At 50.4% G+C, this 17,724-nt stretch overlaps 1 protein-coding gene across 4 annotated transcripts; it reads left to right on the top strand.

Moving 5' to 3' along the window:
* Positions 1-334: 334 nt before the first annotated feature.
* Positions 335-10,621, top strand: Nyap1 (neuronal tyrosine-phosphorylated phosphoinositide 3-kinase adaptor 1). 4 transcript variants are annotated; one of them, NM_001347505.1, is made up of 7 exons: positions 335-452; positions 1,701-1,852; positions 3,348-3,694; positions 5,149-6,663; positions 7,581-7,787; positions 8,343-8,452; positions 9,570-10,621. In NM_001347505.1, exons 2-7 carry the CDS (start codon positions 1,785-1,787, stop codon positions 9,819-9,821), a joined length of 2,499 nt encoding a protein of 832 aa, NP_001334434.1. In that variant the 5' UTR covers positions 335-452; positions 1,701-1,784; the 3' UTR covers positions 9,822-10,621. The 4 variants fall into 4 exon arrangements, with proteins under 4 accessions (NP_001334434.1, XP_006504639.1, XP_006504640.1 ...); XM_006504576.4 differs by lacking the exon at positions 335-452 and adding an exon at positions 466-1,012 and having other exon boundaries at positions 9,570-10,111; XM_006504577.4 differs by lacking the exon at positions 335-452 and adding an exon at positions 580-757 and having other exon boundaries at positions 9,570-10,111.
* The last annotated feature ends 7,103 nt before the right edge of the window (positions 10,622-17,724 follow it).

Genomic DNA, 17,724 nt, shown 5'->3' with positions numbered 1-17,724 from the left:
GCGCACCGGGTTCGCGGGTGGGTGCGACCTCCAGGCTTCCGCTGGGGGGCGCCGCTGAGCACCCCGCTCCGCTTAGGGCTTGGGAGACCCAACCCAGCACAACACGGCTGAGTAGGGGGCGCGGGTCGGCGAGAACCAGACGCCCGAAAGCTGCGGAGCGGAACTCCCACACCCCAAGACCATCCTCTCAAGATCCCCTGTACGCTCCGCAGTCCTTGCACCCTCCACCCTAACCTCCTGGTGCAGCGCCGCACCGCCGTTCCCGCTCTGCCCTTGGAGGGTGTGGAAGGGTGGGTTTGGGGCCGGGGGCGGGTCTGGGGGCGGACCCGGAGGCGGGGCTGTCTCTGCGGCAGGGCCCAGTTCGGCTCCCCCAGTCTCTCTCTGTCTCTCCTCCTCCCTCCTCCTGCTCCGGGCGGAGCCCGGCATGGGGGGGCCGGCGCCCGGCAGGCCAGGTACGGTGATGTAGAAACTGGGGAGGCTTCATGCGGGGAGGTGGTGATGGGGGGACTACGGGTAGGGAGGAATTGGCGGGGCGAGAGGCGGAGACACCCAGGGTAGCAGGACAAGGGGAAGAGGAGGGGGTGCCCCGGGAACCTGGGGCCCTTGGATGGAAAAGGGGGGGGGGGTTAAAGCAGGCCAGGTTTGGAACAAACTGGGGAAGGAGGAGGACGGCTGTGAGGAGGGGCTCCAGGGAGGAGACGTGAAGCTGAAGGCGAAAGGGAGAGAGTGTGTTTGGGGGAAGGGACGCAAAGCGCAGGTATGGAGGCCGAAGCCCAGAAGGTTGCTATGGGGCCAGACTGGAGACCCCCGCCAGGGTGGGATTCAAGGGCGGGACTACTAGGGGGGAGCCGGGGGTTCTCCCAAATCCTGGAGCAGACAGAAGGTAGATTGATTTGGGCTATCAGCAAGAGGAGGGAGGCAGAAACCATTGCTGAGGGACCAGGGAGCTGGAATAGAGGTGGACGGAGGTCCAGGCCCAGGATTGGAAAAGCGGGGACTCCGGAGAGTGAAGGTAGATGGATGGATGGGATTTCAGTTGCCCAACTCAGTATCACCATCCTTCCTTCAGCATCCCCACCCTGCCCTGATGAACCCCCCACTAAGCCTCAGGGCCTAAAAGAGGGTAGGAAGCCTAACTCCCCCCCCCCCCAAGCTGGGTGCAATGTACGCAAGTAGGCCCTGAGCACAACTTGTCTGTAGGTGTGGCCAATTCCATAGCAGATTTGTGTGCTAGAGGTCTGTGTGTATCTATCAGTGGGTGTGTCTGTGGGTGTTTATGTCTGTGTGTGTTGTTCCTGGGTTTGTGTTTACCTGTGCCCCTTTATGTCTGTCCCTATTTGTAGATATGTCTGTGGCCTGTGGTGTGTCTAAATATGCTGTGTCCCTACAGAGTTGCTGTATGCTTGTGAGGTCTGTCTGTCTGTGGTGGTTCGGGATATATTTACACAGAATGGGAATCTGTGCCAACCTGATCGCTCAGTGTCTGTGGCTCCAAACACCTTTGTCAGGGTGTGTGATTCTGGACACACACACTTCTATGGCTGCCTGTCTGGGAGGGGTTCCCTAAACTGTATGGGATATTCTGTGCCTGTGTTTTCCTTTTCTGAAGACCCAAATCACGTCTCTGCTCCTTTTTCTCTTTCATTCCTCCCTCCCCAACCATATCTTCTTTTTTCTCTCCACCTGTTCCCTTTATCAAGTGGATCCGGGACCCAGGGAGGGCCGCCCCCCGGGCCTGGTGGCATTAAGCAGGGCCCCTCAGCCCCCACCTCTTGCCCCACGACATGAACCTTCTCTACCGAAAAACCAAGCTGGAGTGGAGACAGCACAAAGAAGAGGAGGCCAAACGGAGGTAAGGCTGGGCCCTCCGACTGTCCCACCCACCGCCTGTTGCACCAGACCTCCCCCTTTTGCTTAGCCACAGCCCTTCTCGGGGGCCCACCAGCTTTGTCATCAAAGAGTTTTTTTTTCCCCAGATTTTCTATTCAGCATAGAATGGGCTGCACATGCACTTGCTTGGTCCCAGCCCTGTTCCTGGCTTCTTGGGAGAGGATTTAGCCAGGGGAACGACTTCCAGCTTAAAGAACCTTAGTGGCTTGCTCCCATGCCTAAAGGGCCCAAGTCCCTCCTTCCTGACTCTCTTTTTTTCTGTTATTTTGAGACTGGCTGCTGGCTTTCCCTTGTCACCTGACCTTGGAAAGGGCAGGCAGGCCCTACCATCCTCGTGGGGTCCAGAGAAAGGGTCATTTTAGGGACCTCAAAGAGCACTCAATGTAATCCCCTACCAGTCAGGGTCCTGTTGGAAGGAGGGTACGACTAAATGACAGGTGTGTGTATGTGTGTGTGTGTGTGTGTGTGTGTGTGTAAGGATTTTTAGGCTAAGTACTGCAGAAGAGTCAGGTGGAGACCCCGTGCCCACCCTCATTCTTGCATCTCCACCAGCCCTTTCTTCTGACCTCTGAGGAACCCAGGCTGCTTCCTCTGGCTCCTTTCCCTTTTGACTATACAGCTTCTTGGAGCCTGAGTCAGAAGCACCTCCCAGCCCTCTTCATCCCTCCTCACAACTGTGGAGTTTAATTCTTGCCGTTAATTAGATTAATCAGAGTGATCACTACAGTGATCTCTCCCTAATAAAGGGTTAGTAGACAGGGCCTTAATGAGAGCCCACCCCACAGCGGCGGCGTCTCCCAGCTTCCCTGCCAGCCACCCCCTTCACTCACCCAGAGGAGAACTCGGGGACAGAGAAAAGGGAATACAAGTGAGGTGAGGAAGCTGACAGAGAGAGGGCAGCAGAGAGAGAGAGAGAGGAAGAGAGAGAGAGAGAGAGAGAGAGAGAGGCTCTGATGATTCAGGCATCACACCCTGCCTCTGGGAGAAGAGGCCTGTGGTGTGACAGAGGCCATAGTACACTGTAGCTGGACATACAGAAAGGCCAGAGGCCAGCACAGGCGAGGAGCCACAGGGGCAGGTGTGTCTGCTTGTCTGTCGGGTGGCTGTTGCCTGGATTGCATCTTTTTGCACATAACGGGCTGTGTACTAGTTAGGTGGTCAGTCAGCACCAGACACACACACACACACACACGCACACGCACACACACACACACACACCATTTCTGATATCATATGCTGTCCTTCACCCCTACCTATTGCCTTGCTCTTCTTAAATCCAAAGAATCTACCTGCAAACCTTAGACCTTCAGATATCCCTAACCCAGGCTCCTATTCTCCTCCTCAGTGGGGAAGCACAGTTGTCCTACCCTTGAAGATGCTATCTCCTCCTGAGATGGAAGACAACAAGGTAGAGGCTTGCCTTCTAACTTCTGCCCCATCCTGTCTTCTCTCCCTAGCTCCAGTAAGGAAGCAGCCCCCACAGGCCCGGTGGGGCCTGGGGCTGTCCCAGGGCCTGGGGTTCGAGTGCGAGACATTGCCTCGCTTCGACGATCCCTCAGGATGGGTTTCATGACGATGCCCGCGTCCCAGGAACACACCCCTCACCCCTGCCGCAGCACCATGGCCCCACGCTCTCTCTCCTGCCACTCGGTGGGCAGCATGGACAGTGTAGGTGGTGGGCCTGGGGGAGGGCTCACGGAGGACAGCAGCACCCGGAGACCCCCAGCTAAGCCCCGGAGACACCCCAGCACCAAGCTCAGCATGGCAGGACCAGGGGCAGAGACACCTCCAAGTAAGAAAGCAGGTGAGACATCCATCCACCCTGCTCCCCATCCCTCTTCAGAGGAAGCTGGCAGCGGCAGGATCCATTCCAGGCCAGGGGGGGCTCTGGGAGGGTTCATTCAGGGAAGAGCCAAGGAAGTGGAAGGTTCCATTCTGAAAAGGAATAGGGGGTTTCTTTTAGATGGACCTCAGATGAACCATTCAAGGGCAGGAGACACTCCCTAAAAAAAAAAAAAAAAAAAAAAAACAGCTGGTAAGAAAGGACCCAAAGGTGAGGAGGAACTGCCGACTCTGGAGTTGGTAGGAGGCTGAGGTAGAAATCGTAAGATTATAGTTTCTGGTATGTGGTGAGTCCTAGTCTCCAAAAAAAAAAAAAAAAACTCTAAATTAAAAACAAAAGGAACAATAAGAAGAACAAAACAAAAACCAAAACAGGAAAACAAACCAACAAAACCTGGGCCATGGTGGTACACAACTTTAATCCCATGCTCTGGGGATATAGCTGGGGAGGATCTCTGTGAATTCAAGGCCAGCCTGAGCCACGTGTGGAATTCTAGGGTAGCCAAGGCTATATTGTGAGACCCTGTCTCAAGCAAACAAAACAGGAAGAAAGAAAGGAAGGAAGGAAGGAAGGAAGGAAGGAAGGACGAAAGAGAGAAAGAAAAGACTGGGGATTGCCTTAAAGAAAAGAAACGTAGTGGGCTCTGAGTGGAAGGTTGTGGAAAGGATGAACAACAGTCAAATATGTCCTTGAAGTTGGGTCAAGACATCAGAAAGGAATCATTCCCCTATACTATCAAATCAGTTAAAGGACACCCTAGGCAACTTAGAAGCCCTGTCTTGAAAGAGAAAAAATATATATATATCGGGAAAAAAAAGCTGGGGATGTATTTCTAAGTTTTTTGTTTGTTTGGTTTTTTTTTTTTTTGAGACAGGGTTTCTCTGTAGAGTCCTGGCTGTCCTGGAACTCACTCTGTAGACCACGCTGGCCTCGAACTCAGAAATCTGCCTGCCTCTGCCTCCAAGTGCTGGGATTAAAGGCATGTGCCACCATGCCCGCTCATGGGGATGTATTTCAAAGGTAGAGAACACTTGCCTAGAATCCCCCAGTGAGGGGCTGGGGGCGTGGCTCAGTGGTAGAGCCCCTGCCTAGAATCCCCCAGAGAGGGGCTGGGGTGTGGCTCAGTGGTAGAGCCCCTGCCTAGAATCCCCCAGAGAGGGGCGGGGGGCGTGGCTCAGTAGTTGAGCCCCTGCCTAGAATCCCCCAGTGAGGGGCTGGGGGCGTGGCTCAGTGGTAGAGGCCCTGCCTTGAGTCCCCCAGGGAGGGGCTGGGGGCGTGGCTCAGTGGTAGAGCCCCTGCCTAGAATCCCCCAGTGAGGGGATGGGGGCGTGGCTCAGTGGTAGAGCACTTACCTGACTTGTTAGGTGCTCTATTGGATAAGCTCCATTTCTTTTTCTTTTTCCCACACTACTTAGGCTCCCAGAAGCCAGCTCCCGAATGCCGTGAGTCCAGCCGGAAGGTTCCCCCACAGAAACCCAGGCGAAGCCCCAATACCCAGCTGTCTGTGTCCTTTGATGAGTCTTGTGCCCCAGCCCCATCTCCTCGAGGGGCGAACCTGCCCCTGCAACGCCTCAGTAGGGCTTCTCGAATAACTGGAGACCTGGATGCAGGGGCCCAGGAAGAAGAGCCAGTGTACATTGAGATGGTAGGGGATGTCTTTCGAGGAGGAGGACGAAGTGGAGGAGGCCTGGCGGGACCTCCTCTTGGAAGTGGAGGCCCAACCCCTCCAGCTGCTGCCGATTCGGACTCTGAAGACAGTGAGGCTATCTATGAAGAGATGAAGTACCCCTTGCCTGAAGAAGCAGGAGATGGCAGGGCCAACGGGCCTCCTCCATTGACGGCACCCTCCCCTCCACAACAGACCCATATCCTCCAGCCTCACCCCCACCCCCATCGCCGTCCAGCTTCAGCCCTCCCAAGCCGGAGGGATGGGACACCCACCAAGACCACACCTTGTGAAATACCGCCACCCTTTCCTAACCTCCTTCAGCACCGGCCTCCACTTCTGGCCTTCCCTCAAGCCAAGTCTGCTTCACGAGCCCCTGGTGATGGGGTCTCAAGGCTACCGGTCCTCTGCCACTCCAAGGAGCCAGCTGGTTCCACCCCAGCTCCCCAAGTGCCTGCACGAGAGCGGGAGACGCCTCCCCTACCACCTCCGCCTCCTGCTGCCAACCTGCTATTGCTGGGACCATCAGGCCGAGCCCGGAGCCACTCGACACCGTTGCCACCCCAGGGCTCTGGCCAGACCAGGGGAGAGCGGGAACTCCCGAACTCTCACAGCATGATCTGCCCCAAGGCGGCAGGGGTACCCGCAGCCCACCCTGCCCCAGCTGCCTTGCTCCCCGGCCCTCCCAAGGACAAGGCCGTGTCGTACACTATGGTGTATTCTGCGGTAAAAGTGACCACACACTCGGTCCTGCCAGCTGGTCCACCCCTGGGTGTTGGAGAGCCAAAGACAGAGGAGATTTCAGTACTTCATGGAATGCTGTGTGCCAGTTCGAGGCCCCCTGTCCCAGGGAAATCCAGCCCCCATAGCGGGGCTATGGGTTCAGCAGCTGGGGTCCTCCACCACCGCAGCTGCCTGGCCTCCCCCCACAGCCTTCCGGATCCAACTGGAGGTTCCCTGACTCCCCTCTGGACCTACCCAGCCACAGCAGCTGGGCTCAAGAGACCCCCTGCCTATGACAGCCTCAAGGCTGGGGGGGTGTTGAATAAGGGCTGTGGAATGGGGGCACCATCCCCCATGGTCAAGATCCAGCTGCAAGAGCAAGGGACTGATGGGGGTGCCTTTGCCAGCATCTCCTGTGCCCATGTCATTGCCAGTGCGGGGACGCCAGAAGAGGAAGAAGAGATGGGGGCCGCGTTTGGGGCAGGCTGGGCTCTGCAGAGGAAGGTCCTGTATGGAGGACGGAAGGCAAAGGAAGTGGACAGTGAGTGAGGGGTGGAGAGTGGGTGTGGGGTGCTGCTAATGGTTTGGCAAGTAATGGTTGGGGTAAATATTGAAGGGGGGCATATTTAGAATCTACAGGCCTATTGTCCTGAGCTGGAAAGTTTTCTAGGAGACCAGAAAGATGGGGATGGGGACCAGACAGATGGAGCAGGGAGGTGTCTCTGAATGTGTTCAGGAAAAGGTAGGAAGGGCTGGGATAGAGGCTGAGGTAGAATCCAGACTCATCCTGCTCCACCCTCTGCCCCTCCCTTCCTTGGGCTGCAAGGGTGTGTGTTTGTGAGTGTGTGCACACTAGGAGCTAAACACAGCTGCCTCCCAGCCATTACCATGGCAACCCATCCAGACAGGAGTGAGAGGAGAGGGAGGCCCCTATGGTTGCCAGGCAACGCAATGCTCTGCCAGGTCTGCTCTCAGAGATGGGCTTAGTTCACATACAGCCCTTCCCCCAACTCCATACCCTCAATGGCTCCCCCACTGTCTTTCTGGGGTCTGAATTTGGGATTCTCTCCTATTGAGAGTCAGCACCCCTGGTTTCCAGGATGTTCCTTCTAACCCTATCTGGTTCTAGAGGGGCTTCAAAGCTAAAGCTGGTACAGAGAAAGCCCCAAAAGGCTTTTCTGAACAGAGTACATAAATGAGCACATATATATGAGCCCTGGGGATAGTAACAATGGGTAGAAGGTGGCAGGGCTAGGTCGCATGTGTGTGCGCGCGCATGCGTTTGTGTGTGTGTGTGTGTGTGTGTGTGTGTGTTGGAGGAGTGAGAGGCAAAGCCTTTCCCATCTCTGTAATTTGCAGAAAGGCCACCCATGTGGCATTATGTGCTTGCTGAGGATAGGGAGGCCCCTCCTGCCTGCAGACACTGAGCTTTTGTTGTTGTTGTTGTTGTCCCAGCAGAAGAGGACGGTGCCCGAGCCTGGAATGGCAGTACAGAAGGTCCAGGCAAAGTCGAACATGAGGACAGGGGCCCTGTGCCATCAGGGATTCCTGTGAGGAGCCAGGGGGCAGAGGGTCTGCTGGCCAGGATCCACCATGATCGAGGAGGGAGCCGCACAGCGCTGCCTGTCCCTTGCCAGACTTTCCCTGCCTGCCACCGGAATGGAGGTGACACCTTACCCTCATACTCTATATACAGAGATGTGTGGATCAGGAATCTGCCAGGGTCCATCTTGGTCTACCCTGCCTGACATCCTATCAACTCCATGTCTACCTTTGAAAAATATTTCTTGTACTTTGAATGAAACCCAGAAGTTCCCACAGGCAATGCAAGGTGCTCTACAACTGAGCTACACTCCTGCCCCTCCCTGGGGGATTCTAGGCAGGGGCTCTACCACTGAGCCACACCTCCAGCCCCTCACTGGGGGATTCTAGGCAGGGGCTCTACCACTGAGCCACGCCCTCAGCCCCCTCACTGGGGGATTCTAGGCAGGGGCTCTACCACTGAGCCACGCCCTCAGCCCCCTCACTGGGGGCTTCTACACAAATGAGTGCTCTACCACAGAGCTAAATGCCCAGCCTAGAGACCTTAATCTTAACAGTTATCAACATCTTCTCCCTTCTTTGATGAGGCAGGGCACGGTTTGGTCTATAGCCTCCTCTGGGAGCTGAGGGACTAGGCATCAGTGGGTCTCTCTTCTCATCTCTGCTTTTTGGGCCTAGATTTCACGGGAGGGTACCGCCTGGGCCGTTCTGCGTCCACCTCTGGAGTCCGTCAGGCTGCACTCCATACCCCACGGCCCTGCAGCCAGCCCAGGGATGCCCTGAGCCAGGTGAGATCTGGTCTTTGTTTTGTCTTTGGAGAAACAGATAGAAAAGAAGGCTTGGATATGAGAAGAAAGGACAGACACACTCACTCATGTTATTCTATGGTCTGGGAGACTGAGACAAAAAGGAATTCATCAGAGTCAGAGGCCTGGAGTGGGCTACATTAAAAAAAGAAAGAGAGAGAGAGGGAGGGAGGGAGGGAGGGAGGGAGGGAGGGAGGAAGGAAGGAAGGAAGGAAGGAAGGAAGGAAGGAAGGAAGGAAGGAAGGAAAATCCTGTCTCAAAATACCAAACTGAAAAACAAATTAGTAAGTAGGCTAAGAAAGAGATCAGGGCATATACCTGTGATCCCAGCTTGGGAGGTGGAAAGAGGGAATTAGGAGTTCAAGGCCCTCCTCCCTATTGAAAAGAAAGAAAGGGGGCTGGAGAGATGATCAAACAGTTACAAGCATGTTCTCTTGCAGAAGACCAGAGTTCAGTTCCTAGCACCCACATTGGGCAGCTCACAACTGCCTGTAACTCCAGCTGCAGGGGACCCATTGTCCTCTTCTGGCCTCTAAGTCCACACACACAGCACAAACTCACACAGACACCTACACAAATAAATGGAAGAAAAAGTTCCTTGGTAATTTTATATGTATATTCATTTTGATTACATTCTTCACCCCCACCCAGTCTCCCTCCCGCTCCTGGGCTTGCCCACATTGGTGTCTTTTTGTTTTGTTGGAAGTTGGGTTTTTGTTTTTTGTTTTTTGGTTGTTTTGTTTTGTTTTGGTTTTGTGTTTTCGTTTCTTCAAGACAGGGTTTCTCTGTGTAGCCCTGGCTGCCCAGGCTGGCCTCAAACTCAGAAATCCACCAGCCTCTGCCTCCCAAGTGCTGGGATTAAAGACATGAGCCACCACTGCCAGGCCGGAAGGTTTTTTAAAGGGTTCCTTCCTCAGGGTTAGTCTAGTCTAACACAGAGTGCCATACTGGAGAAAGAATGCCCAAGGTAGAAATCTGTCCCCATCACACCCACAGCCTGGGAGAGGTTTTGCTTCTGCGGTAGGTCATTGGTTTGGTCACAAGGTCCTTGACCCTCCCTGTCCCACATATTTTTCTCTCTCTGGGGTTCCTGCCACAGACACACCCTGTGCTGCCCCTGCCCCTGCCGCCCCAGCCGGCTCGGGAGCGCGATGGCAAACTCCTAGAGGTGATCGAGCGCAAACGCTGCGTGTGCAAGGAGATCAAGGCACGCCACCGTCCCGACCGGGGGCTCTGCAAGCAAGAGAGCATGCCCATCCTCCCCAGCTGGCGGCGGGTCCCTGAACCCCGCAAGTCTGGTACCCCGCCCTGCCGGCGGCAGCACACGGTCCTCTGGGACACTGCCATCTGAGGAATACAGGGGCGGCTGGGACTCCTGGATTGGGAGGGGAGGGGCCTGCCTAGGTCTCCTTGAGGCTTGAGAGATGGAGGAAGTAGGAGAAAGTTCCTACTAGGCCCATCATGGGGGCTTGGGGTGCCAGCAGCAGCCCAAGTAATTTGGGGGAGGAGGAGGGTTTGCTTGATGTTGGAAGGAAGGGTCTAAGTGTGTAGGCTCCTCTTGAAGTGAAGGCCAAGGTGGAGATCTCTGTGGGGTAAAAGGGTTTGAAAGAAGCGGGGGTGGGGCATATAGGAGTCTGACTGGAGTAACAGGGAAACTCGGCTCTTTTATTGAGAGCCAGGGGAGTGGGGAAGGGTATTTATTTTGCTATTTATTTTAGTCTGGAGGGCAATTTCTGGGCCCTTCTGACCTACTCCTGAGCAGGAGGTGGAGAACCAAGGCTAAATTTGCACTCTCCCCAAGGCCAGTGCCTACAGGCCTCTGCCATCCTTGCCCAGTCAACGGGAGGGAGGGAATGTGGCTGCCTCCGGAGCAGAGTCAGAAGGCAGAGAGGCCCAGACAGTGACAGTATTTATAGTTTTCCCAGAATTTGGTAGTGAGTGTGGTCTGCTGTAAAACAGGCATTTTATTTAGTTCTGGGGTAAGGGTCTAGCCAGGGATGGGTGGGATGTTCGGGGAAGAGGGAGAACGTAAGCGGGTGGAGGGAGGAGCGGGGTATTTATTTAAATTAAAAAAAAAAAAAAAAAGCTGTCAGGAACTTTTTTTAAATTCCTTTCTTTTCAGAATAATATATTAAAAGACTCATGATCCTAGAGCTGTCTTCTTATATCCCCACCCCCACCCCCACCCCGTGTGCTCTGTCTTTTATACATGTTCTTTTTCCCACAATGCCCTGGGTGGGTGGGAATCCAAGGTGCCACCGGGAGCCATCGTGACCAGTCACGAGGAAAAGCAGAGTTTCCGGTAAGTGGGAATTCTGTCATGCTGCCCATTTCTTAAGTTCCTCCGGTGTGTGTGTGTGTGTGTGCACTTGCGTGTGCCCCCTAGCATATGCGTCATGCGTTGTGCATGTGTGCACTTGAGTACGGAGGTCAGAGATTGACCTCCGGGAGCTGCCTGTTTCCACCTAGGATTACAGACTTTTCACGTAGGGGCTTTGGAATCCATACTCAGCTCCGCATCCATCAGTTGAGCCATCCCCCAGGATCCGGTCACTCCATTTTCCCTGAGCATCCGCTGTGTTCCTGGCAGGGCTCAGATGCAGAATGTCCAGACCATGAGGTTGGGATCCTGCTGATCTTGCAGTCTACTCTGGGAGCTGAAACACCCAGACTCCAGTAAACACTGATGCAGGACTGGCAGAGAAAAAGGAGAGCTGTTGGTCATTTAGAGCACTAGTGGATCGGGAAAGAAGGCTGGGGATATAAGACTGCAGTAGAGCATTTGCTTACAGTCTCCCAGAGAAGGGACTGAAGCACGGCTCGGCAGTAGATTCTAATCCAGAATCTTCTGGTGAGTGGCTTATCACTGGTCTAAGTTTATTGCAAGCCTCAGGGTTCTCTCACCCGTACCACCAATAATAAATAATGGTGAGGCATCATGTAGAGTATAAAAAAATTGATGACAATGCTCTGCAGGTTTTTAGAATTGAGAACACCAATTACAAATAATGGGGGCAGGATGTGTTGTGTGTGCATATCTTTAACCCCAGTACTTGGAAGGAAGAGTTCCAAGCCAACCTGGTCTTAAAAGTGAGTTCCAAGATGGCCAGGGTCATACAGAGAAGCCCTGTCTCAGAAAAAAAGAAGGAAACAAAGAAATGAATGGTAGTTTGAGAGACGAGGTAAGATACAGAGGTTGGAGGTGCAGTCCTGCAATACCGGCCTTTGGGAGTCAGTCAGAGGGAGGAAGATCAAAGTTCTGACCCTGTCTCAAGAAACAAAAGCAACAACACCCCCCCCCCAAGCAGTAGATATTTTTATGCCTACTTAAAATGAGCAGAAGACAGGTATAGAGTGAGTGCCTATAACCATAGCACTTAGAAGGTAAAGGCAGGGGGTTCAGGAGCTCAAGGTCATAGTTCAAAGCCAGCCTTGGCTATATGTAAGATCCCGATGACAAGAAATGGAAAAAGCTGGAGAGATGGCTCAGCGGTTAAGTGCACTGGCTGCTCTTACAGAGGACCTGGATTTGGTTTCCAGCACCCACATGGTGGCTGACAGGTGTTTGTAACTCCAGTTCCAAGAAGATAGGTCTGATACCTTGTTTTGGAATCCAAGGGCACCAGGCATGTACACAGTGCATAATGTACATACATACATATATACATGTGTGTATGTATGTGTATTATACATATATAACATACATATATACATATATAGCATATGTATATATAATATATATGTGTGTATGTATACACACACACATATATATTTAAAGAAAGAGAGAGGGCTGTTAAGATGGTTCTACAGTCAATGGTCCTTGCTACTGAGACTGATGTCCTTGTTTTGAGCTACAGGACTCACATAATAGAAGGGAGAATTAGCTCCCACGGGTTGTTACATGACCTCCACGTGCACACTATGGCAGTGCACACTCACACAGGCACAAATCAATAAAAATCAGAAACACCAAATGAAAGCAAATAGTATGTTAATAACAGCATCAAAAAAATCATAATGTGGGGATGTAGCTCACATGGTGCTCACCTAATACATGCAGAACCCTGGATGAGCCATAGCAAGGCTGAGGTCTGTGTCCAGGAAAAAAACAAACAACATACACCTGGGAGTAACTTTAATAAGAAATAGAACCCTAGCTGGGCAGTGGTGGCGCAAGCCTTTAATTCCCAGCACTTGGGAGGCAGAGGCAGGCAGATTTCTTAGTTCGAGGCCAGCCTGGTCTACAGAGTGAGTTCCAGGACAGCCAGGGCTACACAGTTTAAAACAAAACAAAACAAAAAATAGAACCCTAAAATCCTTATCAGAAGGCTGGAGAGATGGCTCAGCAGTTAAGAGCACTGACTGATCTTCCAGAGGTCCTGAGTTCAATTCCCAGCAACCACATGGTGGCTCACAACCACCTATAATGGGATCAAGTGCCCTCTTCTGGTGTGCCTGAAGACAGCTACAGTGTACTTACATATAAATAAATAAATAAATAAATAAATCTTAAAAGAAAAAAAAATAATTTGAGAGTCTGGAATTTGAATCCAGACTGTTCTACTTACCAGCTTCAATTAAAAAAAAAAAAATCCTTATCAGATCAAGCAATAAAACCAACATCTTACAAAGTCACTTTAAAAAGGGAATTTTTAGAGAGTAATGCCCTGTTCAAAAACAAGCTGGAGAGCTGAGTCAGCGGTAAGAGCACTTGCTCTCATAGAGGATCCAACGTTGGTTCCTAGCACCTTCATGATTCACAAAGGTTTACAAACATCTGTAATTCCAGTTTCCAGGGCATCTGATATCCTCTTCTGATCTCATGGTGCCCAGGACATAACAGGCAAACCTACATATAGAAATAAAATGAGTGAATCTAAAACTAAAAACAAAAAGCTGGTGTGATGGCTCAGGGGTGAAGGTGCTTGCTGCCAAGTCTAATGCACCAAGTTCGATTCCCAGAACCCATACAAAGGCAGACGGAAAAAAAGGGAGACTCTGTAGAGTTGCCCTCTGACCTTGACAGAAACAGGGTAGTATGAATGCACACATGCACACATTTAAATAATTTTAAGCAAAAAGGTAAGATTTGAATAATCAAGGAGTAATGACTCGTCTGTACATTTAAACAGCGTAATATATAGATGGCAGTTTTCAAATGAATCTACCACAGCCCTAAGGGAGTTATTTGAGAAACTTGCTAAAATTTGAAAGTTCATCCAGAATGATAATGGGGGAAGGCAGAACATTCTGAGACAGAATAACAGGGTGACCTGCCTTCCTGAACACTAGAGCATAAAACTGGAACATGTCAGCCCTAGAACAGAGCTCAAATAGCAAATAACTCATCAGAATAAGGAGCCCAGAGAGACCCTTGCATCTAGAACTTACTGAAAAGAGGGCTTGTTAGAAAGTAGTTTGGAAGGGACTCGTTGGTTTCTGCAGGGTGTTTGTGATCCCAGCACTCAAGAGGTGGAGGCAGGAGGCTCAGAAGTTCAAGGCCATCATCTGTTACAGAGCTAGCTTCAGGCTAGCCTGGGCTACTCTGTTTCAAAACAGGCTGTCTTGAAGAATTAACCTGTTAGGAGGGGTATGTTAGAGGCTGTAGCGCTCATCTCGTTGATGAATTTGTCCCCCAGAACTAATCCTGTGACCTATTGAAGTAGTCCCTACTCGAGAGAGCGAATTGCAGTGTTGTCGGAAAGAATGACAAAAACAACCCCTAAAGTTCATCAGGCTAGCATTGACTAAAGAATTGAAGGTAGAATAAACTTACCAATGGAAACTGGCCGGGCGTGGTGGTGCATGCCTTTAATCCCAGCACTAGGGAGGCAGAGGCAGGCGGATTTCTGAGTTTGAGGCCAGCCTGGTCTACAGAGTGAGTTCCAGGACAGCCAGGGCGATACGGAGAAACCCTTTCTCAAAAACAAAAAATAAAAAGAAGAAGAAGAAAAAAAAAAGCTGTATGCAGTGGTTCATGCTTTTCGTCCCAGCCCAGAGGAGGCAAAGCCAGGTGGAGCCCTTGAGCTCACTGCTGGCCAGCTGGCCTAGCCTAGAATTGGTGACCTCCAAGCCATCAAAGGAACTCTTATCTCAAAAAAAAGGTGAATGACACCTGAGGGTAGCACCCAAAGTCGACCTCTGACCCCCACGTTTGCTCTCACTCACACCCACTCACATTGGGTGCTAACACACAGACACATAAAATTCACTTTAAAGTCCTCTATAGTCCCAGCACTCCGGAGGCTGAGAAGGGGGTGCAGTGAGTCTGACCCAAGCTTGCTCTATGGAATGGGTTCTAGGGTAGCCATGGGCTACAGAGTAACAAAGTGGCTCAAGAAATTAAAGTACATAAAAAGAAAATGAAAAAAGATATAACAACAATAAATAGAACCAATTCTAAAACATTTTTAAGGTGTGTCTGTGTGATGTGTGTACACATTTTGAATTCAGGTACCAGGGGGAGTGTGTGGTCAGAAAACAGCTGCAGGCACCTATCCTTGCTTTCCCCTTGCTTAAGGCAGGAGGCACAGTTGACTTATTTTCTATCTCCAATATTCCAAACCAACCTCAAACTTACTGTGTAGCCAACGATGACACTGACCTCCTACCTCTCCTGCTTTTCCGTCTAAGCTGAGCCACATTCCCAGTCCATCTGTGATTCTTCTTTAACATTTTAAAAATGATTTTGTTTTTGTTTTTGCTTTTGTTTTTTTGAGACAGGGTTTCTCTGTATAGCCCTGGCTGTCCTGGAGCTCACTTTGCAGACCAGGCTGACCTTGAACTCAGAAATCTGCCTGCCTCTGCCTCCCAAGTGCTGGGATTAAAGGCGTGTGCCACCACCGCCCGGCGATTTTTAATTATATATATGCATGTATGTCTTGTGCAAGAATATGTACGTGAGTGCAGGTGCCTGAAGAGACACTGGGTCTCCTGGAGCTGGAGTTACAGATGGTTGTACGCTGCCTCATATGGGTGCTGGAAATCAAACTTGAGTACTCTGCAAAACCAGAACATGCTCTTACCACTGAGTGTGGTGGCACACGCCTTTAGTCTTGGCACTCTGGAGGCAGAGGCAGGTGGATCTCTGAGCTCCAGGACATCCAGGGCTATACAGATAGATAGATAGATAGATAGATAGATAGATAGATAGATAGATAGATAGATAGATAGATAGATAGAGATACATACATACATACATATAGACAGACAGACAGATGACAGAAAATAGATGATAGATAGGCAGCAGATAGATGATTGATAGACGATATCTACATAGATAAATAGGTAATGGATGGATAGGTGGATGGATGGATACATGGATGGATGGATGGATGGACTGATGGACGGATGATGGAAAGACAGACAGGCAGACAGATAGATAAAAGTTTGCTTAGGACCATGGCAATGAGTCAGCAGGTAAAGTTACTTGCTGCCAAGCTTGATGACCTGAGTTTGACCCCTGGAACCCTCATCAGAGAGGGCAAGAATCAACTACGAGTTGGCCCCTGACTTCTCTACCCCATTGTGATATTTGGTTACCCACACATGTACACACACAAAATAAGTGTAATAAAATTTAAACTTCTCTTTAGTCATATGTGGTAGCTCACATCTGTAAACTCAGCAGCGACCTTGGATGCTGAGGCAGGAGGATGATGGTGGGTACAAGGCCAGCCTCAATTACATAGTTCCAGGACAGTGTGGATTACAGAATTAGAACTCTAAAAAAATTGTTGTCGGGCGGTGGTGGTGCACGTCTTTAATCCCAGCACTTGGGAGGCAGAGGCAGGCGGATTTCTGAGTTCGAGGCCAGCCTGGTCTACAAAGTGAGTTCCAGGACAGCCAGGGCTACACAGAGAAACCCTGTCTCGAAAAACAAAAAAAAAAAAATTGTTTTTCTCACTTTGACAGCAGATATACTAAAAATTAGAATGAAAAAGAAGATTTGCATGTCTCATGTGCAGAGCTGACAAGGAAAGCTTTCAAGTATTCCATATATTTCAGGGTTTTTTTTTTTGAGACAGGGTTTCTCTGTGTAGTCCTGGCTGTCCTGGAACTCGCGCTGTAGACCAGGATGGCTTTGAACTCAGAAATCCACCTGCCTCTGCCAACCAAGTGCTGGGATTAAAGGCGTGCACCACCATGCCCGGCTATATTTCAGTTTTTAACAGGGTCTTGTGAAATGTATCTGGAGGCTGGCTATTGCTCTGTAAAGACATTTAATACAATACTCCCAAAGACAAAAAAAAAAAAAAAAGGTTCCCATATTGCATTTATGAGATAATTTGGAGTACCCAGTGGGCTGGATATCTTAAGGGGCTTTATTAATTTGGGTGTATTGTGACATATTATTGTGGCCGTGTGTCCTTGAGAGCCCTAAAGTCCTAAAATGGTCTTGAAATATGGATAAATGGCTTGTATGAGGCTTGGCATTTGCTTCAAAGTGAAATGAGAGGAGGAAACAGGCCCATGGTGCCCACGAGCAACCCCCCGAGATCGGACAATGGGCATATGAGTGTTCACTGAAAATGTTTTCTCGGCAAATGAGTCTGTTTGAAATTTTCCACAATTTTCAAAAATGTTTATTTTAAGTCAGTATGATGAGTCAAAAAATTTTCCTCCTTTGAAAAAAAAAAATGAGTACTGGGAATAATGAGCCCAGGAAGTCCCTCCTGTCCCAGACAACCATGGCTCTAAAAAAAACTTACCCCCTTTTCTTGACAGTCTGATGTAGCCCAGGCTACACTCAAAATGACTATGTAGCCATGGATGACCTTGAATGTCTAATCCCACTGCCTCCATCATTTGAGCACTGAGGGTACAAGCTAAAGCCAGCGTGACCAATTTTGTGCAATGCTGGGGATTGAACCCAGGGCTTCGTGTATGCTAATTAAGCACTCTTATCAACAGAGCCATTTACTGCTTCTAAGCAGTAATCATATTTTTCTTTCTTTTTTTTTTGCAGAAGCGATGTATGTGTGTGGTAGAAAATGTGCAGTCACTAGAAAAGCAGAACTAAAACAATCTATTTCCACTGCTCACAAGTCACGGTTTACTGTATATGGCAGAAACCGTTCTCTGAATATGTGTATTTATATTGAAAACAAAATTAGGTCTCTTGGCATGTTTTAAAATGTGTGTATTTGTTAATATTGCTGTGGGGAAGGGGCTTTAGTGCCAGGGCATTGGTGTGGGAGTCAGAAGACAAGATTGTGGAGTCTGCTCTCTTTACAACGTTTCCAAGGATCAGA

This window comes from Mus musculus, chromosome 5 (genome assembly GCF_000001635.26).
Source record: "Mus musculus strain C57BL/6J chromosome 5, GRCm38.p6 C57BL/6J".
Taxonomy (NCBI): domain Eukaryota; kingdom Metazoa; phylum Chordata; class Mammalia; order Rodentia; family Muridae; genus Mus; species Mus musculus.
Note: the sequence above shows the minus strand (reverse complement) of the source record. Positions and strands in the feature narration are given on the sequence as shown.

Bases quoted from the DNA above. Each gene is read 5' to 3' on its own strand.
- Nyap1 (NM_175521.4), top strand. From the start codon at position 1,785: ATGAACCTTCTCTACCGAAAAACCAAGCTGGAGTGGAGACAGCACAAA. The intron at 1,853-3,347 runs GTAAGGCTGGGC...TTCTCTCCCTAG, and splicing joins GAAGAGGAGGCCAAACGGAG to CTCCAGTAAGGAAGCAGCCC. The intron at 6,664-7,577 runs GTGAGTGAGGGG...TTGTTGTCCCAG, and splicing joins GAAGGCAAAGGAAGTGGACA to CAGAAGAGGACGGTGCCCGA.